Raw genomic sequence first — 18,092 nt, 5'->3', positions numbered from 1 at the left:
GAACATTTATTTCAAAATGGTTATTCTATTTATATAAAAAGTAACACCATGTGTAACATGGAGGCATTGATTTATTCTTTTTTTAAATGATTGTTTTTAAAATCAAAGATGACTAAATCTTGAAATACAGTTTTTTTATATTAAAATGTCTTAATTTTGATGCTCAAATATTCTTATTGTTGAAAATTCTTTCCAAAGCTCTCCAATTCTTACCTTTAAAATGGTCAGTTTCTGGAGTTCTCCAAAACTTTTTGGTAGACTGTCAAGAAAGTTTTGTGACAAGTGTAAGTCAGTGAGGCTCTCCAAACCAGATATTTCTTCAGGCAAAAACTCCAGTCTATTCTCACTGATATCCAGACAGCTCAAATTCTTCAAGTGTTTTACTTCCTACACATTTACACATTCAATTATTATGCAACATATAATATTACAATCAGTCCAAACAGAAAGTTCTTACTGTTTCCTCTTTTTAAATACCAAAGCTATTTATAGAAAATAAACTTTCATACCTTGTCATTCCAAATATTTCACACCAAATGTAGTGTTAATATAAAATTTATACATCTGTTATTAGATCACTGTGTTCATAAAGCAAAAGACATGGTTAACAGATTACATAAATCTATTCTGAAATGTAACACTTCAGAAATGAAATATTGGTTTTAAATGTTACTTAAATTTTACTTTAAACACAGCCATCTATCCTAAGACATAAAACAATTAAACACAAAGTAACATGTAATTATTCTTACGATAAAGATGAGTTGTAAGACAAACTTAATACTGTTTTTGTGCACTTTAAAAACCAACACAGTTAACCAAGCTAGGTTCAACATTTCATTGGCAATGGTTCTGATGAGGTTCACATCAATGTAAATGAAACGTTAAATCCTGTTTAAGTACGTTTTTTGACCCATATTTTATTTCAGCTGCTTTGATTGATTTTATACTGGTATATCTCCAAACTGTAAAATTAATTACAGAAGAAATACAAAAAAACAAATGATATACCTATACACATACTGGGTTTTTAGTCCACTTCATATTTAATGATCAAAGTTCATTTTCTACTCTTTTCATTTTCACAACATAAGAATTTCACCTTAGAATGCTGCAATATCTTACCAGTAAGTTAAGAAAACCAACTCTTAACCAGAAGATAGGTTAACTGCTACATCTTCAACTGTGAATATGTGAAGATAACATCAGAACATCAACCTTGATCATTGATATACACATAATAAACATTGGAATAAATTAAACTGCTACTTTTAACATGCTTTAACAGAGAAATATTATTATTATTATTATTACTTCAGGAGTTCTCTTTGTTTATAATACAGTTCATGCTATCATCTAGCAGACAAAGTGAACTGGTAACTACAGGATAGTAATTTAAAGATGTTGAAAGTTTTTATTAACCATTTTTTGTGTGAGAAATATTGATCTAGACGTTACAAGATAACTTGAGTTATTAAACATCCATTTTTTTCCTTACGAGTTTTGAAGCAAACTGCAAAACCACTTGAGTGTTCATTAATAAAAACAAGTGCTTCTATTTTATATTTTGTTTTGAGCTCACTAGAAACAGGACCTCATCAACACAAGTGTAATTCAAGAGTTGTTAAAGTAGCAGATTTTATCTTATTCTAATTCTAACACAAGTTACAAGTCACAAATATAACTTAATATATTAAATTACTTCAATACAGTTATTTAAACATGTATCATATTAATTCAAATTTTAACTAACTGTGAAAACTAGGAAAAAACTTGCACATAGTTGGTTTTCACCTTTGGTAGAGTAGAAAGCTGGTTACCATCCAACCAAAGCTCTCGAAGGCTCTTTAACTTACCGACAAAAGCAGGCTAAAAACATTAATAGAAAATGTGTCAGTAAATAAAAAGTGACATTCATTATTCTTCTAACTTTGAAAGTAATGGAACAAGAATAAAAAAATAGAAATTTCTTTTAGGAGCCTAACTACAAGCCGAGCAGTATCATTACATGTACAAATACTGACAAACCAATAAATTACAATTAGAGTATGATACTTCTAAGCTTGTTCATTACAAGATTTTCTCTACTCTTATAAAAAAAAAAAAAGGTGTTACTGTTAATTAAAACAATGATACATCTGTGCGGATACAATAAATCAGTGCAGAAGAGGAAACTTTACTTTTTACGAGCATTTACAATTTTAAAACTGACTATACAAAGTCAGAAATGTACTTAAAAAACCAAATGCTGGAGAACTTAGATTCTGACCTGTTTAATATCAATATTTATGTCTCAAAATAAATTTTATAATTTCAAACTTTTATAAATTTATTCTTCTAGTCAGAGAAGTCTGGAACACTTACAAGTTCTTCAAATTCATTGTTACCAATATCAAGAAACTCCAGTTTGGTTAACAAAGCAAATGATGGTGGTAAGCTTTGTAAGCAGTTTTCCCGCATTTCTAATGACTGTAGGTTGACCAGGCTAAATAAAACAGAGCACATTTGATGGAAACATATAACTTTCATAGGTAACACTTATACTGAATGAATCCATGAACTAATGAAATAGTCCGATCCTCATAATACGCAAAAAATTACAACCAATAAGAACTGCATGATGTTTAACAAACAGAAAAAAAAACATGTAAAGTTTACACATTTCAAGATTAAGAAGTTTCAATTCATCATTTGTAAGATGCAACATATAAAAAAAAGAGTAAATGTTCAAAAACCAACTATAATAAAAAAGAAACTACTACTTCACTAGTAATAATGTACCACATTAAGGTCCACACAGTGTTAGTTACCACTTCACTAGTAATAATGTATCACATTAAGGTCCACACAGTGTTAGTTACCACTTCACTAGTAATAATGTACCACATTGAGGTCCACACAGTGTTAGTTACCACTTAACTAGTAATAATGTACCACATTGAGGTCCACACAGTGTTAGTTACCACTTAACTAGTAATAATGTACCACATTGAGGTCCACACAGTGTTAGTTACCACTTCACTAGTAATAATGTATCACATTAAGGTCCACAGTGTTATTTTGTTCTTCCTTTAATTACACTTTTTCAAATCAAAGTACAAAATACTCCTTTGCTGTAAATACATCAACAGTTTTAAAATTTTAATAAAATTAAAAACACTTAGAAATTTTAATACATACATTATTCCAAATTAATAAATTAAATAATGTGTTACAGTTTTGATTTTTTTGTCTCTATATCTTGGTAAGTAAACTATCTACACATTGAGAGATTTCCTATACATCATGTTAAGCCTGACCAATAAGGTGAGGTTTTATATGAGATTTAAATGAAAGGTTTAGAAGCTTTTTCCTTTGTGCTTCTTAGCATACAACCAGTATAATGCATACTGTTTCTTAAAAGTTCTTAAAATTAGGCCATTTTCATAAATATACCTTTCTTGGTCTAAATTAAAAAAGGGATGTTTTTGTCTCTATATAGACTAATTACCAAAACCATTATGATGTTTTTATCATTTGTAGCACAGACACACTTCTTGGTTAACAGTAAAACCATATCCTTACTTCTGATTTCATTTTAAGTTGTGTCATTTTAAGTAAGTGATGTATTTTCTATTATTGTTTTTTTTTCTAGAATTGTTCAAAAATGAGTTAAAAGAGTATTAAAACTGGAATTCTCAGATGAATGTTTAATGGAAAAAATTTAGTACTAAAAAATTATTGATTAGTGACAAAATTAAGCTCTAACGTAAGCTTACTGTAACAAATTTAAAACATTCACAACTGCACCTGGTTCACCATAAGAAAGAAAGCTCAATCTTACATGAACACTGATTAACTTACTTTCCAATGTCACTAGGTAGTTGTGCAATGGACACATCATTTAGACCCACAGATGTCAAGTTTTTCAACTGGCAAAAACCTGGTGGAAGTCTGTTACAGGAAAAATAAACATTCATCTTCAATAATAAATTGTTTGAGTGATATAACAGTGAAAACCTACTACAGTGTTTAAATTTTTATACCTATGCTCTTTATGATAGGAGATAAGACTTTTAAATGTTTTCATTAATGGTGTAAACGTAATAGAAACACACAGTAAATGTACCTGCAATAACAACACTCTCTTAGTTAATTATGGTATTTTGATCTATGTTGACACTGTACATAAACAAATAGCTAATAAAAAAAATAATTATCCATTGCACACTAAACAAAATATGCTACACTACCTAAACCAAGCAGGATGTGCTAAACTATTCAAACCAAGTGAAGTGTGATAAACTGATATAGATAAAAAAAAAACAACACACAAAAACCATTTCAGTAAGAAGTTATTCTATAAATTACAGAACTTTTTTCAACCCTTTTGGTAGATGGTACTCAACGTGTTTCAAGTATACAGGAGTTTTTCTTTAAAACTGTACCAGAAGATTTTGTTCCTATAATATGCTTCCAAAGAATCTAATTTTACAATGTTGTCTGATAATGTTTTAGAGAACCAAGTCACCAACAGTATGGTGTGCAAGTCAGATTTTAGAATTTCAAATAACAATAAACATTTTCATTAGAATAATCTTGAAGCTCTTTTTTTTTAAATATTTGTTTCTAAAGATTCCTTTTCCATCTTCCAAATTATTTGTGCAATCATTCTGCATATAAAATGTTGTTTAAGAATAAAAAATAAAAGTTATATTTTTCTGGCTTGAAAAGAATGAATGGTATGCTGAACACAGTCTACAGGGTGTTAATCAGAAATGTCAGCTCTCCTGTCTTGATTATTAGGTTCATGAAAAGTGGAAAGACCACTTATTAGAGTAGAGAATCCAAATACTCAATTTTTGCTTCAAAAAGAGGGATTTTGTTTAGGGGGTACATGGAAAATGTTTTATTTATGACCATTTCATCCTAAATTGACATGTATTGAGATTCTGTCACAATGGTGGGGTGGGGGTGTTTTACTGGTGCAGATTTCCTCCAATGGGAAAAAAAAAGTGTATAACAAACACCTTGTTTAATGTGACAAGTCTAGTTAATACTGCAATACATACATTAATGTATGTGAAGAGTGTTCATTCTGTGTTTGAGACTGAAAACCTTACTTAAAGTGGAGTCATAGAAGCAATACAAGAAACTTCATAAAATATTTTATGTTCCTATACTTTCTATAATATTATAAGCTTGTCTGTTTCAATGCATATGCAGAATCCATTATGAAAATACCACTCACTTTGTAAGATGGTTGACACTAAAATCTGCAACCTCCAAACACTTGAGGTACTTAATGTTCTCAGGAATGTGGTCAAGGTCTGAAATGAAAGACATTTATTTCAATCTCTGCAGATAGTGAGCAAAACTTAAAAGAAAGTGAAAAACCTCCATATAAAACTATGAATGATAGTATTATTACAAACATAAATATTGTATAAACACAGTAACAGTAATAACAACTATATTTTACCTTTGAATCATTCCATATTTCCACTCAGCTTCTTAACTACTTAAGTTTCAAGCAAGAAAGTTTTGTTCAGAAATATAAAGTTTAACATGTTTCAGTGTAAAATGGTACATGTATTTATGTGGATTAGAAAACAAATGATACAAGGTGAAGAAGCTTTAATTATATTAAATTAATATCAACAAAAGGCAATTCAAGAAACCTTGAGGACTGAGCATTTCTGTTCCTTTTAAGAAGTGAAATTAGTTTACTGTAGCACACACAGGTTATCTAAAGAAGGTGAAATTAGTTTACTGTAGCACACACAGGTTATCTAAAGAAGGTGAAATTAGTTTACTGTAGCACACACAGGTTATCTAAAGAAGGTGAAATTAGTTTACTGTAGCACACTCAGGTTATCTAAAAAAGGTGAAATTAGTTTACTGTAGCACACTCAGGTTATCACATTTCTTGTTTGGTGGATGTAACACATTTAAATCTTTGATCAGAAGTAAGACTTTTCTTGAGTTAATGTGAAGTTTGTTTACTTATAATGTTAACAAAAGGTTGGAAATATAAACTAAAGAGTAAAATGATTCATATATCATCAGATGCCATTCAAAAACCTTAACCATTTATATTAAAGAACACCAAAAAAAAAGTACTGTGACAGCACTATGACATACACAGTTGTGTAATGTTTAAACCTTCCACAATTCACTTCAATCAGTTGAACAAATTGTACTGTGACAGCACTATGACATACACAGTTGTGTAATGTTTCCACAATTCACTTAAATCAGTTGAACAAATTGAAGTGACAATTTATAAACACTATGAATTACATAACCCCACAGACACATTAACTTACTGTATTATCTGTTAGACAGTTTTAATCATCCACAAATATTTAGATACTAAAAAAGGATTAGTAAATGTTCCTCTTCCCTCAAGAAACACTGGAAATCTACTGCAATCATTTATTGTTAACTCATCTGCAGCATTTAACATAAAATATAGACATCAAGATGCTGTTCTTTCATGATCAACACATACAAACATTAGAGATTAGTTGTGTACAATAATATATACACAATCAATAAAATAATTATATAATATTACAGAATAACAAACATTATTTCTGTTTCTAAATAGCCCCTCAGGTTATTCAGAGATTATTGAAGAATTGTTTAAGAGGGCAGCAGGCACCTTCAAATAATGAGAAGCAAATACACTATCCTTAACATTGGAGAGAACTTCAGTTTATTCAGGTCACATAAGGTTATATTATAGTTACAAATGTTTTCTACTGATACAGCAAAAATGTTGTATTTTGAGAACCTTTAAATGTCCTTTCTTTGGAAGTTACCAAATATTCTCATATTCTATCACACTTAACTAATTTTGATATTAAGTGGTTATTTTTAGTGTTACAAATGACTGAACCTCTTCTTGCAATAAATGGCTAGTTTATAATTAACTTAGTAAGTACAGATCTATACATTTTTAATATTAAGTTTCAAAGAAAATTAAAAGGTAACAATATGATCATCAATTTTTTGGCAGTATAATTAACCTGTTGACTGCCAAGTATTTCAGCTGTTACAGCAGCTCCTATGTCAGGTTTTTCATTTTGTAACATTTTTCGTGACGCCATTTTGGATCGAAAGTGAAACAATTTGTAAGTAGGTCAAATACATGTATGGTGCTAACATCTAGCACTGAAGTTAGGTATTATTGAGAACGAATTAATTCGTCCGTGGCACTGTGTTACCGATTGGCTTGGACAAGTTATCTCGTCTACAGCACTCAACAGGTTAAATAGTTTGATTAACCATTAATTCACCATCACAATAATATTGAAAATAAATTTTATCACCAAAATGACCAATCCATAGAAATGATGTACTTGCCAAAGGTCACTATCAGTTCAGTTTTTCAATTTTTGTACTTTCCACAATCAAATCTGTATGACTTAATATATTTTGATCATCCTAAATGTTTTGTTATAGGACTTCACATATTCCTACTCAGAACAATATCCTAAGTAAGCAATGCTAACAAATAAGACAATGTTTAGTTGTGATTTGTCTAAATCAGCAGTTCTCAAACATTTTACACTTGCATACCACAGTCTGTTTAATTTTTTAAGATTTCAAACCCAGGCCTAATTTTAATATTTACCCATTAATGTGAAAAATACAATTGTTTTTTTCTGGTATTATTGAAGAACATGTGGTACCATTTCTGCCAAATTTTTAAGGCAATAAAATACTGATGGGTCTATAAGTGAGGACAGTAGTATGTACATGTATGTGGAAAACCCAGATAGTGCTTATTACAAATTTTATATTTTATGTTAATTTTATTGTGTACTACCTATATTAATTCTTTGTACCACAGTTTAGATAGTTTCCTAATTTAATTACAACTGGTAATTTTGTGTTTACTTGAGGATTTCAATTATCACTTTCTCATATTTCCGTTGAACAAGGATTAACTAAAAGATCATGAAATTTAGCTCAATGACCCTCTTTTAAAGAAAATTCAATGTTAATTCTGCACTGGAACTGGTGAAATGTTAAAAGTGATCATTAAGGCTACGTCTTGGAACATCAGGAATGACTTTATACATGAGCCGCTAATTTATTACTTTAAAAGTTAACTGATACTTAAATGTTGTTGTTCTTTCAATATGACCTTTTGTTTTAAAATTTATGAATAAAAATAAATATGCACAAGTACATTAGAAATTAGTAGATAATTTGTGTGGTCAATAACAACTCTGGAAAGTTACTTTCTTTTAAACACCTGGAAAGGTGTTTTACTTTTCTTCTATTTTGCCATACTGGAATTATTCAGCCATTTGAGGAATTTTAGAACAATGCTCATACCAACTAAACTTCAATTGTTTTTTAAAAAAGATAAAAAAGTATGAATATGCTAAATATGCCAGTCAGTATTAAAATGTTGCTTAAAAAGTAAATTTTAAACGCTTTTCTAATGACGATAAAAGAAGTCTAAGGTACAGAAAGTCAACTGCAACAGGGAATTGGAAAGATACACAACTGAAGATTACTACCATTCCAATGTTTCTGTCCATCTCTCTTAAAACAAGAGTATTAATTTCAAGTTGTTCCTAGATTATAGTAAACTTTTTTGCTTGTGAGTATTTGTGAACCTGAAATCCTTAATGGGAACAAGAAATACACTAGCTTCATAACAATGTTTTGCTATTTGTGGACTTAGAATTATCTTTGCAACCACAGTTTTCACTGAGGAGGCAACCACCTTTATGAATGGTTTGCTGTTGACATTACATGAATGGCCCAGTGGTTAAGACAATCAATTTGTAGCCCAAGGAACATGAGTTTGAATCCCCATTACACCAAACATGCTTGTTCTTTCAGCTGTGGGAGTGTTATAATGTTACAGTCAACCCCACTATTCACTGGTAAAAGAGTAGCCCAAGAGTTGGCAAAGGGTGGTGATAACTAGTTGTCTTCCCTCTAGTCTTACACTGTTAAATTAGGGACAACTAGCTCAGATAGCCCTCGTGTAACTTTGCACAAAAAGCAAAACAAACAAACAAACTTTACACTAGATTAAAATGTAATCAATAACTTCCAAAATCAATGAAGAGAGTAAATTTTACTTTTATTCTAATGGTAGGATTTAAAGGTTAGCATCGAAGAACTAGATGGTTCCCTAGTTGGCCTTACATTGAATTATTAGTAGCTCTGCATTCTAAACTGAACCCTTTATGTCACCACCTGGTGCCCCATGTTTTCACAGAGCACTGAACAGGATGGATACAGCTAGTAAACAGTCTTACCTTATAACCTGGTTATAAAGAACGTTACAGAATCTAGACTTCAGAACATACCACAATACTATAGTACATAAAAATAAGAAACACTGAAACTTACTAGTTAAGATAAAACGTAGATTTTAATTCGTAAAAGAAATACAGGGTAACCAACTAAGGTTGTTAAAATACACAAATAATTAGCATAACTGACAGCCTAAGAGTACAGTTTCTTTACATACATTAGCACGTCCTTATATAATAAATTATAAAATATACTCTTCAAAACAAGAAACGCAAAAGGGATATTTTTTTTTATTTTAAAGAGAAATATATGTAATAACGTTACAAGCTCAGAGTATGTGATGTTACACGTGTTAAGGCACTGATTGGCAGACCAAAATGACAATAAAAGTTGTGCACTTTGAAAACGGAGGAAAACATCGGATTTTTCGCCAAAACGCATGCGTGTCCAATAAATTTGTTTGAGAGATCTGCATGTTCTGCAAGTGCAACATGTGCAAAATACCTATAAAAGTGACGGGTTCTCGGTTTCCATAGCTCAGTGTTAAGCCACCGACACGCAATACAGTTACGCCAAGACTGACTTAAGCACAACGCAACAACGCCATTGGTCCCTTGGAAGCAGGCGAATCTCGATCAGATGTTGCCAGAGCTGTGAATGTCCACCCAAGCACCATCACAAGACTATCGAATCGTCACCAACAACATGGATCAACTCGTGACCGTCCACGATCTGGCAGACCTCGTGTGACCACGCCCGCACAAGATCGCTACATCCGGTTACGTCACCTACGGGATAGGACAACCACAGCGACGTCTACTGCCTCAACCATACCAGGACTGCGTAGGATTTCCGATCAGACCGTACGCAACCGTCCACGAGATGCAGGAATCTGACATCGACGTCCAGTCAGAGGCGTCATCCTCACGCAGCAACATCGCCAAGCACGGCTGCAGTGGACTCGGCCACATCGGGTATGGCCTCATCGACGATGAGGCCTGTTTGGTTCAGCGATGAATCACGTTTCATGCTTCGTAGGCAGGATGGAAGGACCCGTGTTTACCGTCGCCGAGGTGAACGTTTTGCAGCAAACTGTGTGCAGGATGTTGACAGATATGGTGGTGGCAGCGTCATGATGTGGGTTACCATCGCCTACAATGCCAGAAAAGACCTTTTGCACGTTCGAGGGAATCTTAAGGCTCAACGATACGTCGACGAGATTCTTAGGCCCCATGTGCAATCTATCATGGTGAACGTCAACGATGTTTTTCAACATGACAACGCCCGTCCTCACCACTGTCTTCTTGAGACACCACAACATCAACGTTCTTCCCTAGCCCTCCAGATCAACATATTTAAACCCCATCAAACACCTTTGGGACGAGTTGGACCGACGTCTGCGACGGCGACATCCTCAACCGCAGACTCTACCTCAGCTTGCAGCAGCTTTGCAGGCTGAGTGGACAACCATTCCACAGGATGTGATTCGTCATCTCATCGCTTCCATGGGCAGGAGATGCCAAGCAGTTATTGATACTCGTTATTGACGTTGAATGACGTTAAACTTCAACTAGTGAGCGTAATCTGAGGGTCGCGGGTTCGCATCCCCCTCGCGCCAAACATGCTCGCCTTTTGAGCCGTGGGGGCATTATAATGTGACAGTCAATCCCACTATTCGTTGCTAAAAGAGTAGCTCAAGAGTTGGCGGTGGGTGGTGATGACTAGCTGCCTTCCCTCTTGTCTTACACTGCTAAATTAGGGAAATTTAGGGAAATGCTAAATTACACTGCTAAATTCATAATACTCGTTATTGACGTTGAGTGACGTTAAACTTCACCTAGTGAGCGTGGACTTCGCCTTTGCAGACTTTGGATGTTCAGCAGTGAATGTGCAAAGTTTCACACATGTCATACAGAACTACCCGGAATAAACCTAAGAATTTGTCTCATATTTTGCCTTTTGCGTTTCTTTTTTTTTGAAGAGTATATAAAACATTGTATTTTAACCCCCCCCCCTAGTTATTCCCTTTCCCTTTTATCAAATTTATTGTATTTTCAATTTCGTAATTATACCGGTAACATAATCATGTTAGTGTTTTTCGTTTTATATATATATATATATAAAAAATAATAATGAAAAATATAAAAAGAAGAAAATAAAACATCATAAATAAAAAAAAGGGGCAACTCAAAACAATATATAGACATTGCCCTGAAAGGGGCTGGCGTATTATGGGTTACTCTGGCCCTAAAACATTACAACAGTAGTAGCCGACATGAAAGTGAGGGATGGAGGAAGATGGCTTTCGCACCTGACCCTCCTGGGTATCCAACATACCCAAATAGCCACAAAGCAAGAAGTGAAGCAATCACGTTAAACATTGTAAGTATAGTTTATAACTCACAACTAGATGGCTCGACCTGAAGAGTAAAATAAATAACCAGCGCAATATGAATAATTAGAGAAAATGTTATGTGACGTATTTTATATGTCTGTTATTAATTATACACTAACATCTTCGCAAAACTAAAAAAACTATCAAATTTTTTTAAATACAAACTTGAATTACTATATAGGAACTATATGACTAACGTGAGGATGTGCTGATTGGTTAACGGAAGGCTTACTGAGAAAGAAAGTGGCAGATCACGTGAAACGATTAGGGGATTTGTTTTAGTTCGATGAATAGATGCTAGGGTGTGACACTTCATCTAGTAAAAGGTCGTTATTATACTTCCGTCACACATTCTGCAACAAACTCTTTAAGAAACTTGAAAGTGAGGAGGATAATGTTAATCACGTTTTATCAACTGATAACCAGTGCTGTCGAAGCCTTTCAGCCATTATTAGTGAATCAAGTTAATTGTGTTAAATGGGCCACCGAAAGCTTTCATAGGCACCGAGAAAGGTTTATTTCTTTTTTTAATTTCGCGTAAAGCTACACGATGGCTATCTGCCCTAATTTAACAGAGTAAGACTAGAGAGAAGGCAGCTAGTAATCACCACCCAATAAAGGTGGTGTAATACACTGCGTTGTTACAACAAATCCAGACAATCACTGCTAAGACATACTGTCAGCAACTGGATCGACTGAACACTGCACTAAAAAAGCACCAAAAACCTACTTTGGTGGATCAGAAAGGATCTGTTTTCCACCATGACAATGTACATCCTCACACTGCTAGGATCACTTCCATAAAAACTGAGGAGCTTATTCCCCTGATTTTACTCCTTCAGGTTACCATCTTTTCAAAAGTTTGCAGCAGCATCTGAATGAAAAACAGTCTACTTCTAGCTTTTGTACCTTTTATGTCTCGAAACCACCTGATTTTTTATAAGCGTGGTATTGAAAATATTTTAAGACGTTGGTAGATTGTTTTTGAAAGTGAAGGAAAACACATAACTGATTAAATTTCTTACTTGAGTTTTTTTTTTTCTTTTAAATCTTATTGTTGCAAACGACATTACTTATGGGATGGCCTGATAACAAGGACCAGCAAAATAATAACTACAAATAACCAAACAACGCTAAACACCTTCCATGAAGTGTGAAAATAAAATTTTCTGTTTTTACGGTTACTTACAATTACATCACGTGAACCTTTCTGCATAATCTGCATATGGCATGTCACGAAAGTTTCAACCCATGAATCTAAAGTTAATACATGTCAAACTTTTCAGACTGCGGAACAAGATTTTATCTGAAGACATTAATTATTTATTGTTTGTTGAATTTATATATCTGATCTAGCCGTCATTAATTTTCAACATTCAGATATGGAAGGATTTGGCTTGATCTGTTTTGAATTTCGCGCAAAGCTACTTGAGGGTTATCTGCGCTAACCGTTCCTAATTTAGCAGTGTAAAACTAGAGAGAAGGCAGCTAGTCATCACTACCCACCGCCAACTCTTGAGCTACTCTTTTACCAACGAATAGTGGGATTGACCATCACATTATAACGTCCCACAGCTGAAAGGGCGAATATGTTTAATGTAACGGGGATTCGAACCTACTACCCTCGGATAACGAGTCGAGTGCATTAACTACCTGGCCATGCCGGGACCTGACATCCCACATTTCATGACTACTGGTGTTATTTTAATGTGACAATTTTTCCAACTTTTCACGATTAGTTGATTATTAGTGCAATGTACTATTTTTCACCCCTTTGCATCATTAACTGTGTCAAGTGCAGTGTACTATATTTTCCACTTTAACTGTGTCAAGTACAGTGTATTATTTTCAGGGCTAAAATCCAGGGTTCGATTCCATGTGGTAGACAGAGCACAGGAAATTACTGTTTACATCAACTAAAACATCAACAACTTGACATTCGTAGACACCACCTATTATCAATTTATCTCGTAAACATAATCGGAGTTGAACATTATTTAAACAATTATAATAGTAACTGTAACACCCATAAACAGGTATGACAAAAACAACGGTTTATTCTGGCGAAACACGCGTTACGTTCCCCAAAATAAAGCTCTTTCATTATGGTTATAAATCGTTGCTTCTGTAAGTTTACTATTCAATTATTAGATGCGCATAGCTGTTCCTGATCATGAACTGATAAAAGTCTAGAGAGAAGGCAGCTAGTTAACAACACCATCTACAAACTCTTTGTCAACTTCTGTCTGGTCGAACACTGAAATTTAACAGTCACTTGACGAACAATCTGTGACTCAAAGTAGGGAACTATAAATCCCCGGATTCACAATCCAAGCATGTTACCCATTAGGTTAAATGAAGTATATTAAAGCTTAGCATCCATATTATCATAATGACTTAAATTTTTTGAAGGGTCTGGGTTTTAGTTTGAACAAGAAAGTTCATTTTTGCCTCAAGTGAGACCTTTTCAAAGAACGCCTCCAAATTTAACTCTGACTTCTCACCCAAGAATAATCAAATTAGTTGTACGATTAAATCCAAAAATACAAAGAAACCGTTAAAATCGTCGTACAGCAAAGAAGGAAAACAACTCTTTGATGAACACACCTTCTGGAAGTCCAGATGAAGATAGTTCGTCCAACTTGTCGATCTCTTTTGTCATTATGGGTATTTTAATAACTGTATTGTTTCATATAAATTTGATTTATATTAATGAAGCAGCAATATATACAAGGCCAGTATACACATGAAATAATTTCTGTTACGTAAATACTCTGTATAATAATCACTCAGTCCTCCAGATCCACATTTTGATCTACACGAAAGCAACACGAAAATTAACAACGTTACTGAGTACAGGAGATATGTTTTACGTCTTTTTGGAGTTAGTGTCAAGAACGGAAGAAAGAGGTCGCTTGTTAATTGTTTGGTCACTTTAGAATGTTCACAACGCATCAGTAATGACCGATGTTTAGTGCGATAACCGGACAGTTAGACACCTAGACAATTAGAAAGTAGGGCATACAGACACCTAATAATTTTATAGTTCTCCGGTTATCATAGAATAAATTAAACTGGTAATAGATTAGGCCAAGATATATACAGGTCATACAATGGAATAGATTTAAAATTGTATTAATTAGGCTTAGGTCTAAACAGTTCATATAACGGAGTAATTTAAAGTGGTAATGTAGTAGGTATAAATATATACAGGTCATATAATGAAAACAAATATTGTAGTTATTATCTTATTCTCGTGTCTAAATGTCCTACTTCGTCACTGTTTTAGGTGCCCACTTGTGCTGGATTCGTTTAGTAGCGCCACATAGTGGAAGATGTTACTCTTTAAAAATTTCGAAGAACGTAAAAGTTCAACTAAACTTCTGCTAACAAATTCACTAGCTAGCTTAAAGGCCTGAGGTAAACGGATACAATTCAACCTTTGGAAATCGATAGTCCTAACTAACCGTTAATAAATGCTAGGTACTCCCCATCCCCCTGCACAGTATATAGAAGGTACAAAAAGCGGGCACGGAAAAATATGAGACACTAATGGAAAAAAAAATTAAATATTTTCTTTCATCTTTAAATTTCACACAAAATGTGCATTATAATAAGATAAAGTCATGCACGTAGTAATTAACTGTCGACCTGTGAAAGAATGTGTTTGACTATAACTACAGGAGGGAATTTTCAGAATGTTCTTTGAGTAAGGTGTATGTAGTATTCTCGTGATACTCTGAAAGAAAAAAAGTGGAGGAAGACAGCAAACAGACAGAGCAATAAAACTGTGCCCACTATAATGAGGTTTTATAAATTTTGTCTTTAAAATTTATAACTTGATAAATTTGCTCTGTTACTCTTTGAGACTCGCCAGTGAGGTCTAATATATAAATATACTGATCAATATAGGCTCTTGAATATTTACACGTGTAGACTAAATGATTTGACCATGAAAAATATCCATTATAACCTTATTGTAGTGGTTTTCAAACTAGGTGTCGCTAGAGGTTCACCTAAAGAAAATTAATTATGTCATTTAAAACTTACACAAACACAAAGTAAACATTTCACGCTGCAGAAGGAGTCTCGCCCAGATAAAAAGAAAGTGGGTTAGGGTGTCGTCAATTGGAAACAATTTGGAAAAATGTAGTCTAAACCCTAAGTTCTTAATGTTTATTATACGAAAGTTTACTTTTTGAAAACGAGACGAAGATTGCTGTCAATTTGTGGAAATATAGCATATTGGATACCCACGTATCAGAACTGTCTAGTTCCATCATTTCGCGTTTCATAAGCAGTCCAGAAACGTTCCTCTTCGTTTGAAGTTACGCACAAATGGGATATTTGTGCTGTACCCACCACGGGTATCGAAACCCGGTTTCTAGCGTTTTAAATCCGCAGACACATCGCTTTGCCACTGGCAGGCAAAAAAATTCTTACAACTTGTCTGACATTATCAGGTAAGTCTAAAAAGACTAAAATTACGTTCAGTAAAGAACAAATCAGCTCAATGAAACCCTAATATACTAACACAATACAGAGTCTGAACCAACAGTGCTGACTCTAAAAGTAGTCATCTAATTAAAAAGTTTATTATTTTATGATGAGTAGAGGAGAGAACTTCTATTGTATGTCATCATTCCCATCCGCCCATTAGAAAACAACTAACTGGTAACTGATGTGCAATATTATCCTGCCGTTTAAGGCTTAGTTCTTGTCGAAAGCCAACACACACAATTATTTTGGCGTTCACAGCGTCTTCATTGAAGTGACTAGGGTGTCCGACCAGCAAGATGAGGGATCGAAACCCATCAACGAATATGCTCGTCCTTTCAGCCGTGGGGACGTTATAATTTTTGTTGACAATATTTGTTGACAAAGAGCAGCTTAAGAGTTCACGATGGGTTGTACTGACTAACTGCCTTTCCTCAAATATATCACTTCAAAATTAGTGGCGCCCAATGCAAATGGTTCTCAAATAGCTACGCACGAATTGAACAAACAAATATCCTCAGTTTACATGTATAAAATGAATAATGTATCTTACATAAAAGTGGTATCTGTTGCAATAGGTATGAAGAAAACCTAACAAACTGTTACCATTTTTACACTGAAAAACTTCGAATATAATTTCCGCTATTAACCTTATATATCTAACAAACGAAACATGTTTAACGGTCTGAAGCTACAGAGAACTGCCATCGAAACGCACCAGGGGTTGTTTCTACAGCTTTTAAACACACGAGTGCAACTTGGAGACATACGTCCCCTTAGGACTACGCGCATGTTTATAAACAACAATGACAGAGCCTGTTAACACTGTACATGTTCATTGTTAAAGCCATAAGCCTACACTTATTTTGTGAACCTCTGAACTGAACAAACAGGAACTTTGTTGCACAGAAGATAACAATGTACGGGCCAATGAACACAATAATTGGCAGTATTATATAATTAACATAATTTATGCATACAGATGATTAATTCTTCCTGTCTACTCAAGGACTTTGATTGTTTTACGTCAGTGCAAACAATAGCTGGTTTCAAATGCTCACAGCAAAGTTCTATCGGGGAAATGTAAAGCGTTTGGCGATCAATCAATGGTGTAATATTGGAGAGATTTTCCTATGGGACCTCTTACATTACTAATATTAGATCTCAGTCGAGGTGGCAAAGATTACAATACAGAAACGAACGAATCTATTGTTGTGACGCGTAACCACGCGCTACAAAAGGTTGTTATATGCCAAACAGATTTTATCAATACACCAAGAACGAACATTAGAAGACGGCGCAATGATCGACTTTCTATTTTGAGAAACCATTTTCTTCAAATATAAGAACCCTTATTGTTTGTTCCTCACGTGATTTCCCTCGTGGACAAAAACTTCACTTCTCTGTAGTTCTTCATCCCTTACTGTGAAAGAATGAAATATAGAACTCATTTAACTTTAACGAAACTTCATCATAAGCTATGAAATATTTAGTGTTACGAGAAAAACAACAACAACAAAAATTACTGGATGAGGTTTTTCTCTTCGTTTTTTTTAGCTCAGACTCAAACTTTGTTTTGGTTTAGTTTGAATTTCGCGCAAAGATGCACGAGAGCTATATGCTCTAGCCGTTCCTAACCTGTAAGACTAGAAGGAAGGCAGCTAGTCATCACCACCCACCGCCAACTCTTGGGCTACTCTTTTTACCAGTTTGTAGTTGCTGCTCAATATATCTCATGTTCAACGACTGACACGAGATGTGAAAGTCATCGACATAGAGCCCATTTGCAACAGTGAGAGGGAGTTGTTCAGTGAGGGCATTTATCTTTATACTGAAAAGTGTGACACTCAAAACACAGCCCCGAAGAACACCAAGTTCCTGTACAAAAGAACGGGAAAGTGTCGAACCCACACGTACTTGGAATCTCCTG

General features: G+C 34.0%; 1 protein-coding gene across 4 annotated transcripts in view; it reads right to left on the bottom strand.

The window, feature by feature from the left end:
- Positions 1-18,092, bottom strand: part of LOC143233697 (protein lap4-like) — a 110,328-nt gene that overhangs the window by 58,184 nt on the left and 34,052 nt on the right. For all 4 annotated transcript variants that reach the window (XR_013018277.1, XM_076470205.1, XM_076470206.1 and 1 more), the window contains exons 3-7: positions 5,231-5,309; positions 3,844-3,933; positions 2,365-2,485; positions 1,795-1,869; positions 214-387 (exon numbers count right to left, since the gene is read on the bottom strand). Coding sequence is in view for 3 of the 4 variants with exons in the window: in XM_076470205.1 (XP_076326320.1) it covers positions 214-387; positions 1,795-1,869; positions 2,365-2,485; positions 3,844-3,933; positions 5,231-5,309 (539 nt within the window). In the remaining variant the exon portion in view is untranslated. The remainder of the gene's footprint in view (positions 1-213; positions 388-1,794; positions 1,870-2,364; positions 2,486-3,843; positions 3,934-5,230; positions 5,310-18,092) is intronic.

This window comes from Tachypleus tridentatus, chromosome 12 (genome assembly GCF_004210375.1).
Source record: "Tachypleus tridentatus isolate NWPU-2018 chromosome 12, ASM421037v1, whole genome shotgun sequence".
Classification (NCBI taxonomy): domain Eukaryota; kingdom Metazoa; phylum Arthropoda; class Merostomata; order Xiphosura; family Limulidae; genus Tachypleus; species Tachypleus tridentatus.
This window is presented reverse-complemented; position numbering and strand designations above follow the sequence as displayed.